Below are 21394 nucleotides of genomic sequence, written 5' to 3'. Positions count from 1 at the left end.
ATATTGAAAGTGATCACAAAAACAACAGTCTGTTGCAAAGTATTGGTATGTTTAGCTTACCAACTGGTGCTCTTGCTGTGACAAACTCAGTTGGTTTACTAGGTTTACTTGCTCCAGCTCTGTTCAGTGCATAAATTCTGAAAGTATACTCAAGTCCTTCGATGAGGCCCACACAAGGGTATTCTGTGGAGCGCACAGCTGTGTCGTTAGCTTTCACCCACAGTAAACTGTTCCTTTCTTTGCGCTCAATGAGATAACCAGTAATTGGACTGCCTCCATCACTATCTGGTCTGTCCCAAGCAACAAAAATGCAGTCCTTATTGACCTTGGTAATACGTGCATTCTTTGGTTCACTAGGAACATCTAGAAAGAAATACAAAGATGGGTATCAATTGTATGTTTTCTTACAGAAATGATTAAATAGAGAAATTATGCTATCAAAAACTGGCATACCAAATGGGAACCTTGCGATCATCTTGCCAGAAGCAAGTGGCTCAGAAATCCCAAAACGGTTTTCAGCACGAACACGGAACATATATTCTTCTCCAGGAATCAGTTTTCCAATTCTGCAGCTTGTCTTTGTGACAGAAGATAAGGCTGTTACCCAGTCTCCTCTGCTTACATCACATTTCTCAACTACATAGTTTGTAATGTTGCTGCCACCATCTTCAAGAGGTATATGCCATGAAAGAGTGCAAGCATCGGCATCTATATCAGTAATATCAAATGGAGGCTCTGGTGGACCTGGTTTATCTGCACAACAAAAGTACATTAAGAAAAAAGGGATGAAAGAAAATGGCAAACACTTAAATATACTAAAACCAACTTTGTATAAAGCTGGATTGAAAAACAATCAACTGGAACATACCCATGACTGTCACTTTGATCTTCTGACTATCAGTACCAGAGCTATTTTCTGCAGTAAGAGTGTAAAAATCAGTATCTTTTCTAGTCACATCCTTAATGATAAGAACAGAAGACTTTTCTGCTTTATGCACAGCAAGGCGACTGGATGTAACTACATCTTGATCTCCTTTCAACCATTTACAGACTGGCTGAGGCTTCCCATATACATGAGCTTCAATTCTCAGTTTCTTTCCAGCTTTAATGTGAACGTGGTCAGGCATCAGAATCTTAGGTGGGACTGTAGAAAAAAAAATCACACACAGGCAAATAAATTCAACTTCTGTGACCTATGAATTTACTTTTTCTTATTTTTTCATGTGAAACTTTTCCACTTCTCTCTTAAGTGGGATCACCTGTAGGAATGACTAAAAAATGTTTAATTTAGGTTCCACTTATGGACAACTTCAGTTTATGCAGGTGGCAATATCTATTCCAGTCTTGCTTTTAAATTATTGTACAGTTTATAAGAGAATATTTATGAATTTTGATTGCCTTCACACATATTTATGGAGAGATTTGTGCACTATTAATGCATGAAATATAATTCCTCTTTTTATCTGAAACCTGTTGCTCATTTACTGCTGACTTTCTTTCTACAAGACAAACCTGAAGGAGAAAAAAACTGAAGTTCTCACTGAGATAAACCTGCTTGCAGTCAATTTTTTTTGTATCCTTGAATTATTTTTCTCTTCTTCTTTTACATAAAATATTTTTTTTCCAAAAGAAACTTGGCAGCATGTTTGGTGCACTTCCTTCCACTGGCTAGTTTTCATTCTCCTGTTCCTGAATCTCTCTCTTTTTCCTCCCATGTCTCAAATTAAGAAGGTTCTACCCATCTTGCCCTTACTCTACCTCTTCCTGTGCTTCAGGAACCCTGACACCTTAAATAGGCCAACTTGTCCTCCCTGATTTTTGTTTTATATTCTCAAGCAACTTTACTATATAAACCACTTATTTTCTCTTATATTAAAGCAGCTCCCACTTTCCCATTTATCTCTCAAACTACCAGTCTGACACTTTTTCTAATTCATTTAAACTCCACTTGAAGGTATTTATTATTTCTCCATAATTCTTATCTTCTGGTTCCAACTGAAACCATACCTGAAAAATTATTTAATAACTCTGAATTAGTGTTCAATTCTCTTTCTTTTCTGATCTGTCAAACTATTCAGTACACTTAACCATAATCCTCCAGATAACTCCATAACGCAAATGTCTTTCTGTGACTCAAAGAACTGTATATCTAGCTCATTTAATTATTAAAGCAGTATATTAAGTAGCATTTAAATTGTTACTTACTGAGTTGTTCTTTAATTTCATATTCTCCTGTAGCTTCTATTGGCAAACTTACTCCTACAGCATTTCTAGCTGCCACTCTAAAGTTGTACTTCTTTCCTTCTTTCAGACCAGCTACAACAATGGAGAGATCTTTAACAATTGAATATTCTGTCCAGCGATCTGCTGGTTGATCATGTTCTTTGTAGCTAACAATGTATCCATCGATTTTAGAGCCTCCATCACGCAGTGGTGGCAGCCAGCCCAAAGTAGCACTATTCTTTGTAATTTCAGTAACTTCAAGTTTTCTTGGGGGATCAGGTTCACCTTTCGGGGAAAAAAAGAAACACATTAAACATTGAATTTCCAAGAATTTCTGACTCTTGAATATTGGATGCTATCCATGCTAATTCAACAAGGACGATATAGAAGAGAGTGAAACTCTTAATAATTTCAAAGGTACGATATTCATTGATCATATTATTTGAAAGAAATGGACACAGAAATACGTATGTTTATCCTTGAGTAGTTAGCAGCATTGCTCAGTTTAGAAGCACTGATACAAAAATTGCAAATTTTTGCAATTATTAATTGCAAGACCTTACTAAAATTAGAGGAAAAAACCCAGAAAATGTACATGAAGGTAAACATAAAATATACATGAAGGCATACTCACTTAGAGGATCTGATGCTAGAACTGGTTTTGGTATGTCACTTGGAACACCTGACCCATATTCATTTACTGCTGTTACTCTGAAGTAATATTCATTTCCAGGTACAAGGTTTGCTATTTGGAAACTAGTTTTCTTTAGCTCTGCTGTGACTGTTGCCCATGTCTTCCTGTCAGCCTCCCGTTTCTGCAGGATGTAATGAGTCACAGGGCTACCCCCATCATTCTCTGGAGGTGCCCATGAAAGATGGCATGACATCTTCGTGACATCTGACACCTTGAAGTCTGACACAGGTCCAGGAGTATCTATAAAGAAATTTCAATTTACATTAGTATTTTCTTCTTTAATAAGTTAAAGGGGGCTAAAAGCTTTTTATATGGAGGGAGTTAGTGTTAGCTGATACAGTTGTGCTCAAAAACTGTTGCACCTGGGGGTCATAAATATTCCTGCAATGAACATTCAATACAGTTCTAAAATTATCTTGAGGTATTTCTCTTATTACTTACCCAGAACTCTGACGTTCACAAATACAGCCTTTTCTCCAGCTACATTAACAAGTGTCAATGAATATTTGCCTGAGTCATCACGTGTTGAATCAGGAATGACACAGAAGGCCATAGTGTCAACCAGATCAACTTGGCCTTTTCTGATAACATTATCAATGCCCATTCTCCTCCAGGTGACTTTTGGTGCCGGGCGACCCCTTACAATGGCAAAAAGTCTAATAGGGCATCCTGCTCTGACTGTGACTAACTTTCTCATGCTTGCATCCAACTCAATCTCAGGAGGTTCTGAAAGACAAAATTAAAAGAAATAAAATGCAAAGTTTTGCAGATGAAATAAAATAAGCCCAAAGCAAATAAAAATTGTATGTATACACCCCAAAAAAGGATGGGAAAACTCACCAAGAATTTCTTTGGGAGACACAGCTTCTTTCAATTCTGCTGGTCGGCCAAGACCAACCTGGTTTTGGGCAGAAACCCTGAATTCATATAATTGTTTCTCATCCAGGCTGGTGGCTGTGAATTCTGTATGAATAACTTGAGCAGCAACATTACATCGTTTCCATCCTGCTTCAGGATCAGCACCCTCAACTTTTGGTCTCATTTCCACAACATATCCAATAATTGGAGCACCACCATCGTACACTGGTTTTCCCCAGCCAAGGGTTAGGGAGGTCTTTGTGCTATCAACCACTCTCAAGTTCGTGGGAGGACCAGGTGGTTCTGCAAGACAATAAAAAATTACAGATTAGAACACAGCTGTACAATTTAGCAAACTGTTATGTTAACGCTGAAATAATACAGAAAAATTCAATGGTATTTTACCTATTGGGTCTTTGGCTATTACAGGTCTTGATGGCAAGCTTGGTTCTCCAAGTCCGACTTCATTTTCAGCACTGACGCGGAACTGGTACTCATGACCAGGGAAGAGATTAGTAACCTTCTTGCGCCTCTCTGGGATTGCAGTTTTAGTAACAGGAACCCATCTTAGTGACCGTTTCTCTTTCTTCTCTAAAATGTATCCTGTAATTGATTTGCCACCATCATATTCCGGTGGATTCCAAACTACAGTCATCTCTTCTTTGCTAACTCTTGTGACTTCTGGAGGGTCGGGGCGTCCAGGTCTATCATATTTTGTTTTTGCAATAATTGGATGTGTTTCTGTTGGTGGACCAGTGCCCATTTTATTCTCTGCACGCACTCTGAATATATATTCATTACCTTCAATGAGGCGTGTCACTTTTGCAGAGTTTGTTAGGACAGAGGAAGAGAATGTAGACCAAACCATACGCTTGCTTTCACATTTTTCCAGGATATAGTTCTGTATTTCACAACCACCATCATCTTCTGGAGGATCCCAAGTAACAGTACACCTATCACTTGAAATGTCAGTGACTTTCAAGTTGCGTACAGGACCTGGTTTATCCAAGACAATAACAGTGGCATATGCTACAAAGCTACCAGCTGCATTAGTTGCAGTAATCACGTATTTACCACCATCAGTACGCCTTGCTTTTGAGCAAACAAACTTAGATGTCTCAGAAGTTGTTTCAATACTGACTCTTGGAGATCTGGTGAGATCTGTGGCATCTTTGTCTTTTGTCCACACAACTTCAGGCTGTGGTTTTCCTCTGACTCCAGCCTCAATTCTAATTGTGTCGCCTGCTTTCACAGTTAGAACCCCACTTAACTTCAAATCTAGCACTGGTTTCTGGAGATCTTCCTTCACAACAACTTCAGCTGTTTTTACCCAGTTACTTTCACCAGCCTCATTCTTGGTTTGAACTCGGAATTGGTAAGTTTTATTTTCCATACATCTATCTACCATGTAGTGTGTTTCCTTAATGCTGCCTTTGTGAACTCTCTCCCATTCATCTGAATCTTTCAGCTTTCTCTCAACATGATAACTTAAATTGGGGCTTCCACCATCATAATCTGGCCTTCTCCATTTTAGATATACAAATGTCTTTCCTTTCTCTGCAATGTGAAGATTTTCTGGCTCTCCAGGCTTGTCAATAGGATTGATAGCAAGGATAGGAGTCTTGGTCTCAATGCAAGGACCTGGACCTATTTTGTTCTCTGCACAAACTCGGAAGAAGTATTCACGGTTCTCTATAAGATTTGCCTTTACTAATCGTTTAGTAAGATCAGAGGAGACAATTGACCATCCCCTCTGATTTGGCTGACGGTATTCTACTATGTAATTTGTTATTTCAGACCCGCCATTATCCACTGGACTTTCCCAAGCAATCATACAAGAGTCTTTTGTGACATAGCTTATTTTCAGGTTCTGACATGGTCCGGGTCTGTCAAGTACATTAACAATAGCAAAAGCTTGAGCCTGTCCACAGCTGTTCTTAGCTGCTATTATATATTTGCCATGATCAGATCTTTTGGCTTCTTTCACTTGCAGTTCAACATTAGGTAGATCATGAAGTATTTCAACACGCTTTTCTTGGACTAGTACTTTGCCTTCTTTAGACCAAGTTATTTCAGGATCTGGTCTGCCTTTTACTTTACCAGTAATACGTATTGTTTGACCTACTCGGACAGTAATTAAGTCTCGACAGGTAACATCTAGGCTTATTTCTGGAGGAGAAAGAATATCCTTTGCAAGTACAGTTTCTGGGAGTTCTCTTGGTTCTCCCTCTCCCACGATATTGACAGCTTTTATTCTGAACTTGTATTCATTTCCTTCTATTAATCCAGGTACTCTGAAAGCACACTGTCTAATGAGTTCATCCTTATTAATCCTATTCCACTGTGTAGTTCCAGTTTTCTGACATTCCACAATGTATCCCAGAATTGGGCTGCCACCGTCCTTGAGGGGCTTTGTCCACACAAGGTCAGCTGATTCTTTAGTTTTGTCTTTTAATTTTGGATTTATAGGTGGTCCAGGAGGAGTGATAGGACGTGATGCTTTTATTGGATCAGAGCTTGGAGATGGTTTGCTTAAGCCCACCATGTTTTCTGCAAAAACTCTGAATTCATATGTATTGCCTTCAAAAAGACCGGTAACTCTGTACTTCATATCGAGTATAGGTGACTTATTGACACGCACCCATTTCCCAGATGCTTCCCGACGTTCCAGTATATAACCAGTTATTGGAGTTCCACCATCAGATTTTGGCAGGGTCCAAGACACAGTTGCAGCATTTTCCGTAATATCAAAAACCATTGGTTTTCCAGGTGGGGATGGTGGATCAAACATATATTTAGCAACTGTTGGCTCTGAATCCAGGGGTGCACCAATGCCTATCTTATTTTCTGCACGAACGCGGAAAATATATTCACAGCCTTTCTGCAGTCGTGGAACCTTAATTTTCGTGTGACTTGTTCCAGAGCTAACCACTCCCCAAGTTTCTTTCTTTGATTGACGTTTCTCAACAATGTAATTTATTATAGGACTTCCACCATCATCTTTAGGAGGGCGCCAAGAAATAACCATATATTCTGGTGTTACTTCAAGAATATTAATAGGACCAGTTGGTGGGCCTGGAACATCCAAAACTGTAAGGTGTAGAGCCACAGTTTTGCTGCCAGCTGCATTAGATACTGTGAGTAGATATTCTCCCGTATCTTTTCTTACACAGTCTTTGATTGTAAGCACAGTTGAGTAATTGTCAGTCTCAATCTTGTATTTGCCATCTGGTTTAATTTCAGTTTCATCAGTAACCCATTTTGCAGTAGGAACTGGCACACCTCTCATAATTGCTGGGAGGCGCACTGTAGTGCCAGCTTTAACAACGAGACCTTCAATTAACTTCACATCCAGATCCACAGATGGAGGTACTGAAATTAGAGAAAAATCAAAATTTTATTTTCAGGGCAAATGCTTACAGAAAAAGAGAAGGAATCAGTGAGACAACATGAAAAAACAAAAATTACCTAGTTTTTCTTGACACTCTATTGGTATAGTTGTATCTGGAAGGCCAAGACCAACAATATTTTGAGCTCTCACACGGAATTTGTATATTTTTCCTTTCTGTAGACCTGTAACAACACAGTCTAGCATAGGGACTGTCTGGAACTTCGTCCATTCATCTGCACCGTCTTCTTGATATTCCACCAAATAGCCAGTTATCTCAGCACCACCATCACGATCTGGTCGATTCCAAGCAAGGGAAACTTCAGTCTTGTCAACATCTACATGATGCAGATTCTTTGGTGGCCCTGGAGGATCTTTTAAAATACAAAACCAAAATGGTTACTGGCATGAAAAATCTATGGTACCTGTGTATCATGTTCATACCAACAGGACAACTTCAAATTTACCAAATCCCATACGAACAAAACAAATCATGTAACTGAAAAACACTTACGCAGTGGATCTATAGCTTTGATAGGCTTAAGTGTTTCCACATATGGACCTCTACCATACTGATTCTCAGCTGCAACTCGGAAGAGATATTGAGTGCCTTCCATCAGATATTTGGCCATATGACTGCGTTTCTTGGATGATGATGAGATGGCTACCCACTGTGCAGAAGCCACATCTTTCCTCTCCACCACATAGTTGGTAATGACAGAGCCGCCATCATCTTCTGGTTCCATCCAAGTGATGTAGCAGGAATCACTTCTAACATCACTGATTTTCAGATTTCTGGGAGGACCAGGCTTATCTAACGTTGATAAAAATGGAATCTGTTATTTATTTGGGAACAAAAGCATTTCTTATAAAATTTTGTAAATTTCAAGATAAATTATATGTAATTTTTAGTCCTTTTTCTATTTTTTTAATATATGTATAAAATAAAAATATTACTTGGTTTATAATTTGGTTTATTGATATTTTCCAGAAATTCTTTTATTTCTCCAATTATAGAGTAAGAAGATGTTGTATAGAAGGAACACAAAAAGATTACCTAAGACCACAACTTTTACTGAAACAGTCTTTGAACCAGCTGGATTTTCAACTGTCAGGGAGTACATTCCACCATCTTCATGGACAGTATTACGGATTTCAAGCTTACTGCCAACTCCTGTAATCTCAATGTCAGCTTTGGGTGACACCTCATGATCTCCTTTCTTCCAAGTAACTTTTGGGAACGGAACACCTTTAATAACAGCACTAAGTCTCAGGGTATCTCCAGCTTTTACATGCTGTTCTCGGGCCATATTCGCATCAAGTATTAACTCAGGAGGTTCTGGAAGCAAAAGGATAAGTTTTAACAAAATGAGGAAAGACAAAATCTATTCTTAGGTAAACTTGTCTGATTTTATTAAACTCACCAAGCCTGTCCTTTACTTCTACCGGATCAGGAACATGTGCTGGATCAGATTCACCTGCTGCATTGACTGCCTTGACCCTGAACTTATAGGTTAATCCCTCAGTAAGGCCAGTGACTTTGTATTTTGTTTCAGGACAAGAATCTGCTGTAAGATTAGCCTGTTTCCATCCTTCATCTCCAACTTTCTGATACTCTATAAGGTAGCCAATTATCTTGCCATTTCCATCATGACGTGGTGGTTGCCAAGTTAAATCAACTGAATTTTTAGTTTTATCTACTGCTTCTGGATTAATAGGTGGACTTGGTTTTGCTGTTAAAAAAGAAAATAAAATAAAGAAATGGGAGAAAAAAAAGAAACTATTAGAATAATTTTCTAACTGAAACTAAGAGCATTAAAATTTCATTAAGAAATGAAATGTGATACTTTACCGATTGGATCTCTAGCAAAAATTGGCTTTGATGGTGGACTAGGATCACCAACGCCAATTTCATTTTCTGCTGAAACACGGAATTCATATTCACAGCCTTCAAGGAGATCAGGTACTTTGAACTTTGTACCAGGGAAAATCGGGTCTTTGGTAGCTTTAACCCATCTTGTAGCCATTGTTTCCTTCTTTTCCACAATATAGTTTGTTATTGGCTTGCCTCCATCATATGGTTTGTTCCAAACCACTACTGCAGAGTCTTTGGTTACATCCTTAATGATTGGTTGCTCAGGTGCATCAGGAACACCTGGAGTGAGGAGAAAAGGAGAGTGTATGAGCATTATAAACAGAATAAAGATTGGAGTATCAAAATAAAATTAAAAATTAAAAACATACGGAAACGGTCCTTGGCTTTCATCTCATCTGAGATGAGAGGATCACTTATGCCATAAAGATTTTCAGCATAAATTCGAATTTGATATTCTCTTCCTTCAAGCAGCTTAGGAATTTTGCATGTTGTCTTCACTGTGGCAGATGTAACCGGCATCCACAAGTCTTTGTGTGTATCCTTCTTCTCAATTATGTAATTTGTAATTTCACTGCCTCCATCATCTAATGGAGGTTTCCAAGAAACTACCATATGATCTTTAAAGACTTCATCAAATATAACTGGGCCTACTGGAGGTGATGGGCGATCTGTTTGAGAAAAAATAAAGCATACCCATGCTTTTTTATGAACTTCATGAAACAACATAGATTAAACATCACAAATAGAGCAAATATAGTATAAAAATAGAAACCTGACATCACAGTTGTAATAAGGAATCAAGACTTCAGGGCTATTCCTCTTTAATATGTGTTTGACACACTAGAATTAATTTCTTAATGCTTATAATGTATTTGGTGATTAACATTTTCTACATGTTGACAGTCTCTAAAGGCATGTAGAGACATTAAATTGTTCATGCTGAATAAACTAATCCAGAGTTAATTATGTACTCAAAATTAATAAATAGCTATTCAGTATAAGTGAGAAGGCAGTAAATCAAATCATTGTGATAAAGAACACATTTCAATACTTGAACATTATAAAATTCAGTGAATTATAATCACTCCTAAAAATCACAGACAATGGTGTTGTTCAGTAAAACCTACCAACAACATTAACTTGACAAAATCCTTTTCTTGATCCTGTGCTGTTCTCTACAGTAACACAATATTTGCCTGTGTCTTCACGGACAGATTTCAGTACCCCCAAACAAAGAGTAGTAGGAGTTGTCTTGATCTTTATTCGGTCATCTTCTTTCAAAACAGTATCATCCCTTAGCCAAGTAACCTTTGGTGCAGGTTTGCCTGAGTAACGTCCAGTCAAGCTGAAAGCTTCACCAACTCGGACAATAAGCTTGTCTCTAAAGTCAAGGTCAAGTGTGGGAGGAGCTGAAAGACAATATTAAATTATTAATACAATGCCCACAAGTGACAGCAGTATTAATATGAAAAAAGGAAAGGAATCAGTAAATGTAATGAATATTTTCAAAAGAAGTATGAAAAAGAAACATACCGAGTTCATCCTTGCACGTGATTGGTTTAGTGCAAAATGATGGCTTGCCTTGCCCCACGATATTGCAAGCACTCACACGATACTCATAGGTGTCACCCTCTTTCAAGCCTTCTACAGTGAATTTCCTATCAAGCATTTTCTCCTTTGTAACTTTGTGGAATTTGTCTTTTCCAATGAGACGGCTCTCTAGAACATATCCAGTTATATCTGAGCCTCCATTATATTTTGGAGGATTCCAAGTTAGTGTAACAGAGTTTTTGGTAACTGCTTTTACTTCCAGGTCTTCTGGACGGTCAGGAACAGCTGTGAATAAAGTAAAAATATGGTAGATTCATTCTTCTGCCTATTCAGAACTTTCCTGTGTAATAATCTCATACAACAGTTATCCAAACTCAAAAATATTCTTACTTATTGGATCTGTAATGAGAATCTCCTTTGTTGTCTCTGTGAATGGACCCATGCCAATTAAATTCTCAGCTGCAATCCGGAAAAAGTAGGCTTTCCCTTGAATGAGTCCCTGAATAGTGGCATTCTGCCTTGTAACTGTGTAGCTCACTGGAGTCCAAGCTCTATGGTCAGATTCACGTTTTTCAATTATATAGTTGGTAATAGGAGAACCACCATCATCTTCTGGAGTAAACCATGACAATTTACAAGAGTCGTTGGTTAGATTTTCAGTAAGGAGTGGCATTCCAACTGGGCCTGGCACATCTGAAAGCAAAGAAAAAAATGGAGTATTGAGGCATAGATGCTGAATCTTATGAAACTGCACTTGTTCACAAGCACTAAACTTGCTATTTACCTAGCACATCAACAATAATTGTCTTCTTCCTCTCACCACCGTCATTTTTAGCAAGAAGAGTGTATAAACCCTGGTGACTCCTTTTGCAATTCTTGATGACTAAAGAAGAACTAATAGCTGTTTCTTCAATTTTGGCTTCTTCTGGCAAAGCTCGCTCATCCCTGCTCCAACTCACTGTTGGAGGTGGTTTTCCTGAGACATATGCTATGATCCGAATTACTCCTCCAGCATGAACAACAATTCTGTCCCTGACACTTGCATCCAAATTAATATCAGGAGCCACTGAGGGAAGAGAACAAAAAAAGACAATGAATTTTTTTTCTTACTTTGACTTAGAGGTACTAAAAATGTAAATGAAAATGATAAATACCAATTCTGTCTTTCATTTCAATAATGTCTGTAACTTCTCCAGGCTCTCCGATGCCAGCAGCATTTACTGCTCTAACTCTAAATTTGTAAAAGCAGCCTTCTTTTAATCCTGTCACAACGAACTTCGTTCCTCTAATTTCTCTATCTTTTACCTGGAAAAAAAAACATTGTAATGTCAGCAAATATCAAGACATCATCAATTTCTTTGCAGAGTTTGAAACAAATTTTACATTAGATATTATTTCAGATTTACAAGCACACAACAGTATTAATCATACATGGATCTAGCCCACAAAGAATTCTTCAGAAATTTTAAAAGAAATATAGTACATGGACATACAATCCATTCTGAAGATTCGTCTTTTTTCTAACATATTCTAACACAAAAGGTTGTTACACTAATTAATTAAAATAGTCTGGCCTCAGAAGAATTGCATGTATTTTTGGACACATAAACTTATATAAGTGAGAGCAGCAAAATAAGGGAATTCTTTTCTTTCAAAACACAATATAAAGTCTCTTTGCCTGGAAACAGTGTAGGAAATGTTGGTCTTACTTAAAATGCACCCATATGTTTATGGCTATATATAAAATCACCAAGGTGTGCACTAGTTAAATTTTCAGTGATGCACTATTGAAAAAGAATAGGAAAATGTAGAGACATAGTAGTTCTAAATGCTTTGGAACCAGTCTGATACCAGTGAGTTACTTTTCTGACAGTTCTAATTTGGTCTTCTGGGGTTTTTAATCACGAATTACCTACATATTTTCCCACATCATTAAATAGAAATGATAAAACTCTATATCTAGTAATTGCAAAGTCAACTTAATATTGAAGAAGGGCAAGCTTGGTCTTGTATTTTAGACATATAAAGATAATTACATAGCAAACTTTTAGATAATAACTTGCATAGAAAATATTTGTAAAGAAAGTATTTTTTTCTGGAGCAATTCCTTTTGATAGACACAGAAAGAAGTGCAGATTCTGTAATGGTTTTCCACCTACCCGTTCCCATTCTTCTTTTCCTTCCTCTTTAAACTCAACAATGTAGCCAGTGACTCTGGAACCACCATCCTTCACTGGTGGACTCCACTCTAAGTCTACAGAAGACTTTGTCCAGTCAGTAACTTTCGGTATAGGAGGGCCAGGTGGGGCTGAAAAATATCATCATACAGCATAACAATGTATTATATGTTCTTACTTGAATATTTTCAAATTTAGAATAAAAAAGTGTAAAATATTTACCAATAGGATCTCTAGCAAGTGCTGGATCAGATGGCATGCTTGGTGGGCCAACACCAGCCGCGTTGATAGCTGAAACACGGAACTGATACTCAGAGCCTTCAATAAGGCCTGTAACTTTGTATGAAACCCCCAGTGTCATGGGCTTGATAGGATCTCTGTTAACCCTGGTCCATCTCTTCCCAGTGGTCTCTTTGCGCTCCAGCCAGTAGCCAGTAATAGGAGAGCCACCATCGTGTTCTGGCTCTTCCCAGTTTACAGTCATTGAGTCACGTGTTATACTGCTAACTGTTGGCTTGTCACAAGGTCCTGGGACAGCTGAGGGGAAAAAAATCACACATAGCTTGTAAAAAAACATGTTAAAGATATGTGGAAATAGCTAGAGTGCAAAAGAGCTACGCACTCACATGGTCACCACTGCACTAAGTGGTTACCCATCTGCACAAGATTTCTTCCCTCATTCAGTTTCTCACCCCCACTCCAGTACATATAATTCTGTGAAAAATTAAATACCTCTCCCTCAAATAAAAATTGTCAAAAATTATTTTTTTCTAGTCTTTCTGGATCCCTACCTCATTTTAGTGCCCAGCCTAACACTTGATTTTTAAGAACCCTTTTCTCTTGCCCGCCTGACATTCCTTCTATGTCAGAGCTACTCTGTTGAATTTCTTTCAAAACTGAAGGCAGGAAATTTACTTTTCCTCACCTACGAGTTTAATAGTGTCTCAAGTACAACAGAATACCCTGAATCTTATCAGATAAACACTTAATTTGTATATTTAAGCCCAAATACAATAGAATAACCTGAATCTCATTAGATAAACACTTATTTGTATATTTTAGCCTAAAAAATATTGAGATTGTATTTTAATACAACACAAAGAGGGAGAAGAATATGTTAAAGCACTACACATGTATTTAAGAACCACGTACTACTGCTAAAACTCTTCAAGCTATTCTAGAAAACTTAGTGAAAAGAGGAACTAGTAGAGGTATTTAACAGATGCTGTACACATACCAGCATGTGGAAACAACTGACATCACCTGAAAGTTTGTTTCTACTTACTGAAAAGATTTCGTGCTGTTTCTGGCTCACTATCCAAAGGTTCTCCAATACCATACTTGTTTTGTGCCATAATGCGGAACACATATTGATGGCCTTCCATCAGCTTGGGAACAGTGAATATGCATTCCTTAGGCTCATTAGTAACGGTTACCCATGTCTTCCTATTTGCTTCTTTTTTCTCTATAACATAGTTTGTAATCTTAGAACCACCATCATCTAATGGAGGAAGCCATGATATTGTCATTTTATCAGCCAAAATGGATTCAAATTTAATAGGTCCCACTGGAGGTCCAGGACGACCTAAAAGACAAATTTTTAATAAAGAAGAATTAATCAAGTATCAAATGAATGCTATCAATTAATGTAATTGTAAGAGTTCTTGATATGTACCCAGAACATTCAGCCGCATCTCCTTTGAAGCAGTTCCCAGATCATTTACAGCTGTTATAGTATATAAACCTGTATCATTTCTGCGAGACTGTTGGATCAATAAAGTGCAAGTATCTTCATCAACGATCTTGTTGACATGTTGGTCATACACCACTGGTGCTTTGTCATCTGGCTTCTTTGGAGGAGCTTTTAGCCATGTTAATGTGGGGAAGGGTACACCCTTTATCTTGGCCACAATTTTAACATCTGTTCCTTGTTCAACCTCCATAAATTCTTTGAGCTCAATGGATGGTGGACCTACAACAAAATGTTGAAAAAATAGCATACAAAAATACTTCACAATTTCAAAATCGAATTTGTATTTACTAGTACCAGTACTTACATGTTTGGTCTTTGACAACAAGTGGGCCAACAGTGGCTGAAGGTCTGCTAGGACCTGCTATATTTACAGCTTTGACTCTGAATTCATATTCTCCACCTTCTACAAGATCCTCAACAGTAAACTTTGTTTCTTCCACGTCACGTCTGTTGCATTGCTTCCAAGACTCTTTCACTTCTCCAGTACGATCCCAGCGGAGACATTCAACATTATAATGAGTAACAGGAGCTCCACCATCATTCTTTGGTGGTTTCCATGTCAGGCTCACTGTGTTCTTGGTCACAAGGCCAATCCTCAGTTTAATAGGCGGATCAGGAGGATCTTCACAACCAAAAGAGAAGTGTGAATAAATCCACTATACAGTACCATCTGGTTTTAAAGGATTTGTTTGACTTTAATTTTACTTACGGATTGGATCCCTGGCTGTGGTCCGCTGGATGGTTTCTGCAGGAGGGCCAACCCCAAAACGGTTTTCTGCACGTACCCGGAAGAAATACTCTTGGCCAGTTATGAGATCAGGTACCACAAAGGAAGTACTGCCACAGTTTGGATTGACTTTAGTCCAGGCCTTCCCATCAATATTTCTTTTCTCTATAACATAGCCTCTGATTCTATCTCCACCATCATCATCTGGCATCTTCCATGAAAGCTTACAGCTACCTCTTGTGATATCACTTACTTTTAGGTCTTTTGGTGGACCAGGGACATCTGTTAAGATAAAAGCACAACAGAAACAATTTTACATAAATTTGTAGAAAAATAAGACTAATCCATGATATTTGGATACTTCAATATATGCAAGCCATACCAAGCACATTGACTCTGACGTGCACTGTTTTTTGTCCTGCTTTGTTCTTTGCTGTAATACTGTATCGTCCAGAATGGCTTCTGTTGCAATCAGGGATAATAATCTCTGAACGTGTATCAGTTGCTTTCACCTGTGTATTATAGGAAGAAAGAGAAGTTATAGATCAACTTTGAATATTTATGTTTAAAAAATGCAATAATACTGAGGTTAAAAAAATTGCTTGCTTTACCTCAGCTTCTTCAGGTACAGTATGACCTCCCTCCTATAAACAAAGGGAAATAATATAAACATAAAAGGGAATAGGTTTAAATGTCTAGAAACAGGTGTAGAAAAAAAGGCATTACTTTCACTAGCAATAAATACTAAAAAGTAATACTTTTACTAACCTTTGCTGCTGTTTTTGCTTTTCCTTCATACTCCCAGAATGTTTTTGGAACTGGACGACCCTTGATAATGGCTGGGATTTTAATTGTTGTGCCAGCACGACAAGAAAGCAAATCCTGTGCTCCAAGATCAAGGAAGATTTCTGGTTCCTCTGCAAAAATATTTAAATATATAAATTTTAAAAGCTACTGAAAGTAAACTTCCATCATCCCTGAGCCAAAATCCCCCACAAACATGTGGAATGCATGTTCATGTGACAAAGGCTAGGTGTGCAAAAAGGAAACTGGGAAGTATACAAATAGAAAAATTTGTTGTAAATTCTTCATAAAATAAATAGTATTTCTTTAGTATGACTACAGGTGCTCATCAGTTTTCTAATGGATTGTTCCTTGGTAATGGTCATCTTGACACTTTCAAAAATGTGTGTCAATCTTTTGCTTCATTCTTGTATAATTGCTTATCCTATTTTGACTTTGGCTTGCTTGGCATCCTTTTTGAACATTCACAGCAGTAAGTTCCATTTAGATAAAAATACCTAAATCAATTCTCAGAACTCTTACCTAAAATATCTTGGATAGGTATTTCTGATGTTGCAGGACTTGGTTCTGATTCTCCAGCAGCATTTACAGCTTTCACCCTAAATCGGTATTTTCTGAGCTCTTTCAAGTTGGGAATAACACATTCACAAGTAGGAAAGAGTTTATCTCCTTCATTCACCTTCTTCCATTCAGTACTACCTTCATCTTGCATTTCAACAATATATCCTTTAATAGGACTACCACCATCCTTTTGAGGAGGCTTCCATGCAAGTGCTACAGATGATTTGGTTTTGTCTTTGACCTCTGGGCAAGATGGTGGACCAGGCGCAACTGGCAAAACAAGAGCAAGTAAAAATTATCTGAGTGTTACTATCTTCCTATATTTTTCTAGACAGTTTCTAGAAGAATGCAAGTATTTTCATTTCTTTACCCACATATAGACTGTGTAATCCTAGAACATGCATGCTAATTACATATATTACCTATATTATCAAGGGATACTTAAGGTACAAGGCATAAAGATTGAACTGCTCAAAAATAAAGTAAAACAATAATATAAAAACATGATTCTGAAGTTTAATTGGCAATGTTTACAATGGTGTAATCACAGTATTAGATACATAAAAGTGGTAAAATTTTTAATTAAAGCTAATTATTCATCAAATTTTAAAATCAGGAAACTTTGTGTCAATATATTCTCTTAGGTTTAATGCAAACAAAACCTTATGATTAATATTAATAAATTAATACATCATTATTAATAATTTTCATTGATAAATGAAAAATAATAGTAGCACATTTTTTATTCTGCTGTGATACAGGCCTTTAACATAGTCATAAAAATGATATACTTACATATGGGATCTGCTGCCAAAGCTGGATCTGATGGTTCACTGGGAGGGCCAATTCCAGCAAGATTTTCAGCCATAACTCTAAACTGGTATTCAACACCTTCAGCCAAACGAAGCACATTGTGCTCTAGACCTTTTACTGATGGTTTTGTTACTGGAGCCCTGTTGACACGTGCCCAGTAGACACCTCCCACCTCTCTCTTCTCCAACCAATAGCCTGTTATTGGGCTGCCACCATTGTCCAAGGGAGGCTCCCAAGTCACCAGCATAGATGATCTGGTGCGATCTAAAACTTTTGGCTTTCCAGGAGGTCCAGGAAGACCATAGGGATCCTTGATAACAACTTTTTCTGAGAGGCATTCATCACTTATTCCATATTTGTTTACAGCCCGGACCCTAAATTGGTATTTTTCATTTGTTGCAAGATTCCATACCTGAAAAAGAGAATTTAAATCAATACTTGGCTTCTTTCAGAATCAACTTATTTGGAGTTATGGAGAGGTTTTCACTTTAAATTCTTTCTTGGAATCTCATTGGCATACCTCTATTTATGTACTACACAGCTGTATGTGATGTCCTAAGGATACTCTTATTTCATGTGCATAGGACCAAACATAAATAAAAATGTCACTATATTTGCTCTTGCAGTTGGTAAAAAAGTGAATAATTCTGGAAAATGGAAAGGAAAGTGTCTTTTCTCTAGCTCAGCTGAGGTTAAGTAGCAAAATTGAAAAATTTCTTTTGTTTTGTCAGATGAGGGACAACACAGATACGTGGATGGGAAACATTCATCCAGTAATTCTGGGGTCTAAATGAAGCTTGAGCACAGGTACCTATGCAAGTAGTAGTTTTAATTAGATATGTAATATTGTTATTTTTTATGCATAATAAAATATGTAATAAAGATATTTTATTAATCACCCCATATCTTCTCTCAACAACGCCTTTGGAGACTTCTTCCCAATCAGATTTCTTCTTACTAGCATCACGTTTTTCAACAATGTAATGGGTAATTTCACTGCCACCATTATCAAGAGGTGCATCCCATGTTAAATAGCATGATTCTGCTTTAATATCAGAAACAGCAAGATTTCTTGGAGGAGAAGGACGATCTGTAAAAAAGCAACAGAGCATGGAATTACATTTTAAAAAAGGCAAAGGCATTTTATTAGCTGCCATTTTATTAAAATACTGCATCCTTACCATACACTTCGACATGCACATTGCGGAATGCTGTGCCAAGACGATTGGTAGCTCTCACAGTGTAAGTGCCTTTATCCCCCCTCACTGCCGCAGGCAGGCTAAGTTCAGTTTTTGCTTCAGTTCTAGATACTTCTTCCTTGGTTATCTTAAGTGCATCGGATGTTTGGTCAATTAGAACTTCGTTCTTGTCCCATTCAATCTTTGGCATTGGCAGACCTGTTACATCAGCAGGAATGTTAACTGGTTCTCCTGCCTTGACTTTGATAGTATCTCCTCTCACAGCCAAACGCAATGTAACAGTTGGAGGAACTGAAAAGGAGAAAAGTGACAGTGTGAAGATGGAGGTGAAACAGAGACATTGCCTTGAAGTGCTCTGAAGATATTTATATGATTTAAAGCTGATATACCTTCATCATCCTGTATAACTACATTGAGAGGCAGTGATGGCTCACTTTCTCCAATCTCATTGACAGCTTTGACACGGAATTCATACATATGAAGTTCATCGAGTTTATCAACAAGAAGAGATGTTTTTGGACAGAGCCTTGCATTAACTCTTTCATAATCTTTTGAATCATGTCTCCTTTTCTCAACAATATATCCTAAGATGGGACTGCCACCATCACTGCGTGGAGGCTTCCAATCAAGTGTAATGGATGACTTTGTCCTCTCTGTGTACATGAACCTCTCAGGTGCTGTTGGAGGACCTATTAACACAGATAAATTACAATAAAAAAATTAAAAATCAGAGAATTTTAAATCCTATTAATGAATTAGCTCTGGCTTTTTAAAACCATAGCTTTTGCATGCAAAGAATCTGAGTATAATTATAGCTAGTATAAAGTTTCTCATGTATGTGGAGAAAAATGTAACAAGTAGTGTCTCAGTAGGCACCAGTATTTTGCTATGTAAAGAACCACATCAGATTCAGAGAAGTGATTCAGAAATCTGACTGAAGTAATGAATCTAAGGCAGATGACTACCTACGTAGTTGAAAAATAAACACACTTTCTGTATAGGAAGACAACAATATTGTCTTATTGATCTGATGTTAATTTTTTCCTTTTTAAAAATCCTGTAAACTTAATCATCTTACCTAATGGATCAACTGCAAGAATGGGTCCTATTTCAACAGGTGGACCAGTACCGAATTTGTTCTTGGCACTAACACGGAATTTATATTCCTGCCCTTCAATTAGACCTGTAATATCACATTTAGATCTGTCTGTGTCTACAGCTAGTCTCCATGTATGCATTTTGGCATCCTTCCTTTCAACAATGAAGCCTGTGATTTCACTGCCACCATCATCTTCAGGATCAGACCAGTTAAGCAAACACATCTTTCTGTTTGTGACCACTGGTTTCAGGTCAAGGACTGGTCCGGGAACATCTGAAAAACAAAATCAAACAAATAAGGTAAAGCCCATACTCACCAAAAGAAAAGCTTATTTAATTTGAAAAAATGTTTTTCTTACCAAATACTTCTACTCTGGTTCCTGCAGATTTTGTACCACTGCTATTGGAAGCAGTAATTACATATCTTCCATGGTCTTTTCTCACTGCATTCTTAATGGTTAACTCAGATTTTGTGCCAACATTTTCTATAACAACTCTGTCTTTGTCTAATTCACCCTCCTCCAGAGTCCATGTAATGGTGGGAGCAGGACGTCCCGTCACAGTAGCAGGAATTTTAATAGTCTGCCCAGCCATGACCTGAATGCCAGCTTTCACAGATAGATCCAGCTCAACAGTAGGAGGCTCTATAAAAGAAAGAGCAACAGTTCATTAGTCGAAGGGAGGGATTCAAACCCACCTTTTAAGCAGTTGGACATTTCTTAAAAATAATACAATTGCAATACCTTTAGGTTCTGCAACTGTTGCAGGTTCAGTTTCCCCAGGTGGTCCTTCTCCAGCTGCATTAAGTGCAGTAACTCGGAGTTTATAGTCTGCACCTTCCCTGACCTCTCCAACAGTAAACTGCAGGACCTTAATGGGTTTTGCAGTACAGCGTGACCACTCATTTACTCCTGCCAGTTGTTTGTACACATGGTAACCAGTGATATCTCCACCACCATTATACACAGGAGGTGCCCATTCCAGCTCGATAGAAGTTGCACTTGTATCAGCAATCCTTGGAATCGGTGGACCAGGTGGCACTATAAATAAATAAATAAGTGTAAATCAAAGTTAAAGGCTGTGAATCCTATCTTGTCAACTGTTTGCTATTAGCTTCTGCTGAGCCACTTACTTATTGGATCCTGTGCAGTTTTTGGATCTGATGGTGGACTAAATTTACCAGGGCCAGCTGCATTTTCAGCACATACTCTAAAGATGTAAGTTAAACCTTCCAACAGTCCTTCAACTTTTAATTCCAGAGCATTCACAAGGTTCCTGTTGACCCGAGCCCAGTGAGTACTATTAATTTCACGTTTTTCAATCCAGTATCCTATTATAGGGCTGCCATTATCTTTTGGTTCATTCCACTTAACCACCATACTGTTGCTGGTTACATCTTCCACATCAGGTTTATTAGGTGCATCTGGTGGAGCTGAAAAATAGAAAAACGTGGTTTTGTCATCACTGCTGTCTCTTCAGAGCTTACTCAAAGCTAAGAGAAAACTAAGATATATGAAATCACTAATTTTAAGTAATTCATGGCTTTTTTGCTCTCTTAGAACCTTTGATTCCTAAGAGCAATCAGTAATCAAATTTACAATGATTCTCTCTTTTGGTAAGAATACTAGTCTATTAAGCACAGAGAAGGTCACTAAACAGATGTTAAGTGTTT

General features: G+C 37.7%; 1 protein-coding gene across 1 annotated transcript in view; it reads right to left on the bottom strand.

Moving 5' to 3' along the window:
* Positions 1-21394, bottom strand: part of TTN (titin) — a 241675-nt gene that overhangs the window by 52948 nt on the left and 167333 nt on the right. The window contains exons 225-261 of the mRNA XM_085065641.1: positions 20855-21154; positions 20466-20762; positions 20082-20366; positions 19703-19996; positions 19014-19313; positions 18607-18915; positions 18325-18515; positions 17408-17837; positions 16574-16882; positions 16016-16164; positions 15859-15891; positions 15630-15759; positions 15230-15529; positions 14825-15142; positions 14443-14739; positions 14053-14352; positions 12990-13304; positions 12750-12898; positions 11745-11895; positions 11375-11656; positions 10981-11283; positions 10573-10875; positions 10167-10448; positions 9408-9707; positions 9016-9318; positions 8588-8896; positions 8221-8502; positions 7678-7977; positions 7244-7537; positions 4181-7147; positions 3758-4078; positions 3359-3643; positions 2858-3157; positions 2206-2508; positions 869-1144; positions 454-753; positions 61-363 (exon numbers count right to left, since the gene is read on the bottom strand). Coding sequence (XP_084921767.1) covers positions 61-363; positions 454-753; positions 869-1144; positions 2206-2508; positions 2858-3157; positions 3359-3643; positions 3758-4078; positions 4181-7147; positions 7244-7537; positions 7678-7977; positions 8221-8502; positions 8588-8896; positions 9016-9318; positions 9408-9707; positions 10167-10448; positions 10573-10875; positions 10981-11283; positions 11375-11656; positions 11745-11895; positions 12750-12898; positions 12990-13304; positions 14053-14352; positions 14443-14739; positions 14825-15142; positions 15230-15529; positions 15630-15759; positions 15859-15891; positions 16016-16164; positions 16574-16882; positions 17408-17837; positions 18325-18515; positions 18607-18915; positions 19014-19313; positions 19703-19996; positions 20082-20366; positions 20466-20762; positions 20855-21154 — 12870 coding nt within the window. The remainder of the gene's footprint in view (positions 1-60; positions 364-453; positions 754-868; positions 1145-2205; positions 2509-2857; positions 3158-3358; positions 3644-3757; positions 4079-4180; positions 7148-7243; positions 7538-7677; positions 7978-8220; positions 8503-8587; positions 8897-9015; positions 9319-9407; positions 9708-10166; positions 10449-10572; positions 10876-10980; positions 11284-11374; positions 11657-11744; positions 11896-12749; positions 12899-12989; positions 13305-14052; positions 14353-14442; positions 14740-14824; positions 15143-15229; positions 15530-15629; positions 15760-15858; positions 15892-16015; positions 16165-16573; positions 16883-17407; positions 17838-18324; positions 18516-18606; positions 18916-19013; positions 19314-19702; positions 19997-20081; positions 20367-20465; positions 20763-20854; positions 21155-21394) is intronic.

The sequence above is a fragment of the Lichenostomus cassidix genome, chromosome 7 (genome assembly GCF_008360975.1).
Source record: "Lichenostomus cassidix isolate B80296 chromosome 7, HeHo_3.0, whole genome shotgun sequence".
Lineage (NCBI taxonomy): Eukaryota > Metazoa > Chordata > Aves > Passeriformes > Meliphagidae > Lichenostomus > Lichenostomus cassidix.
Note: the sequence above shows the minus strand (reverse complement) of the source record. Positions and strands in the feature narration are given on the sequence as shown.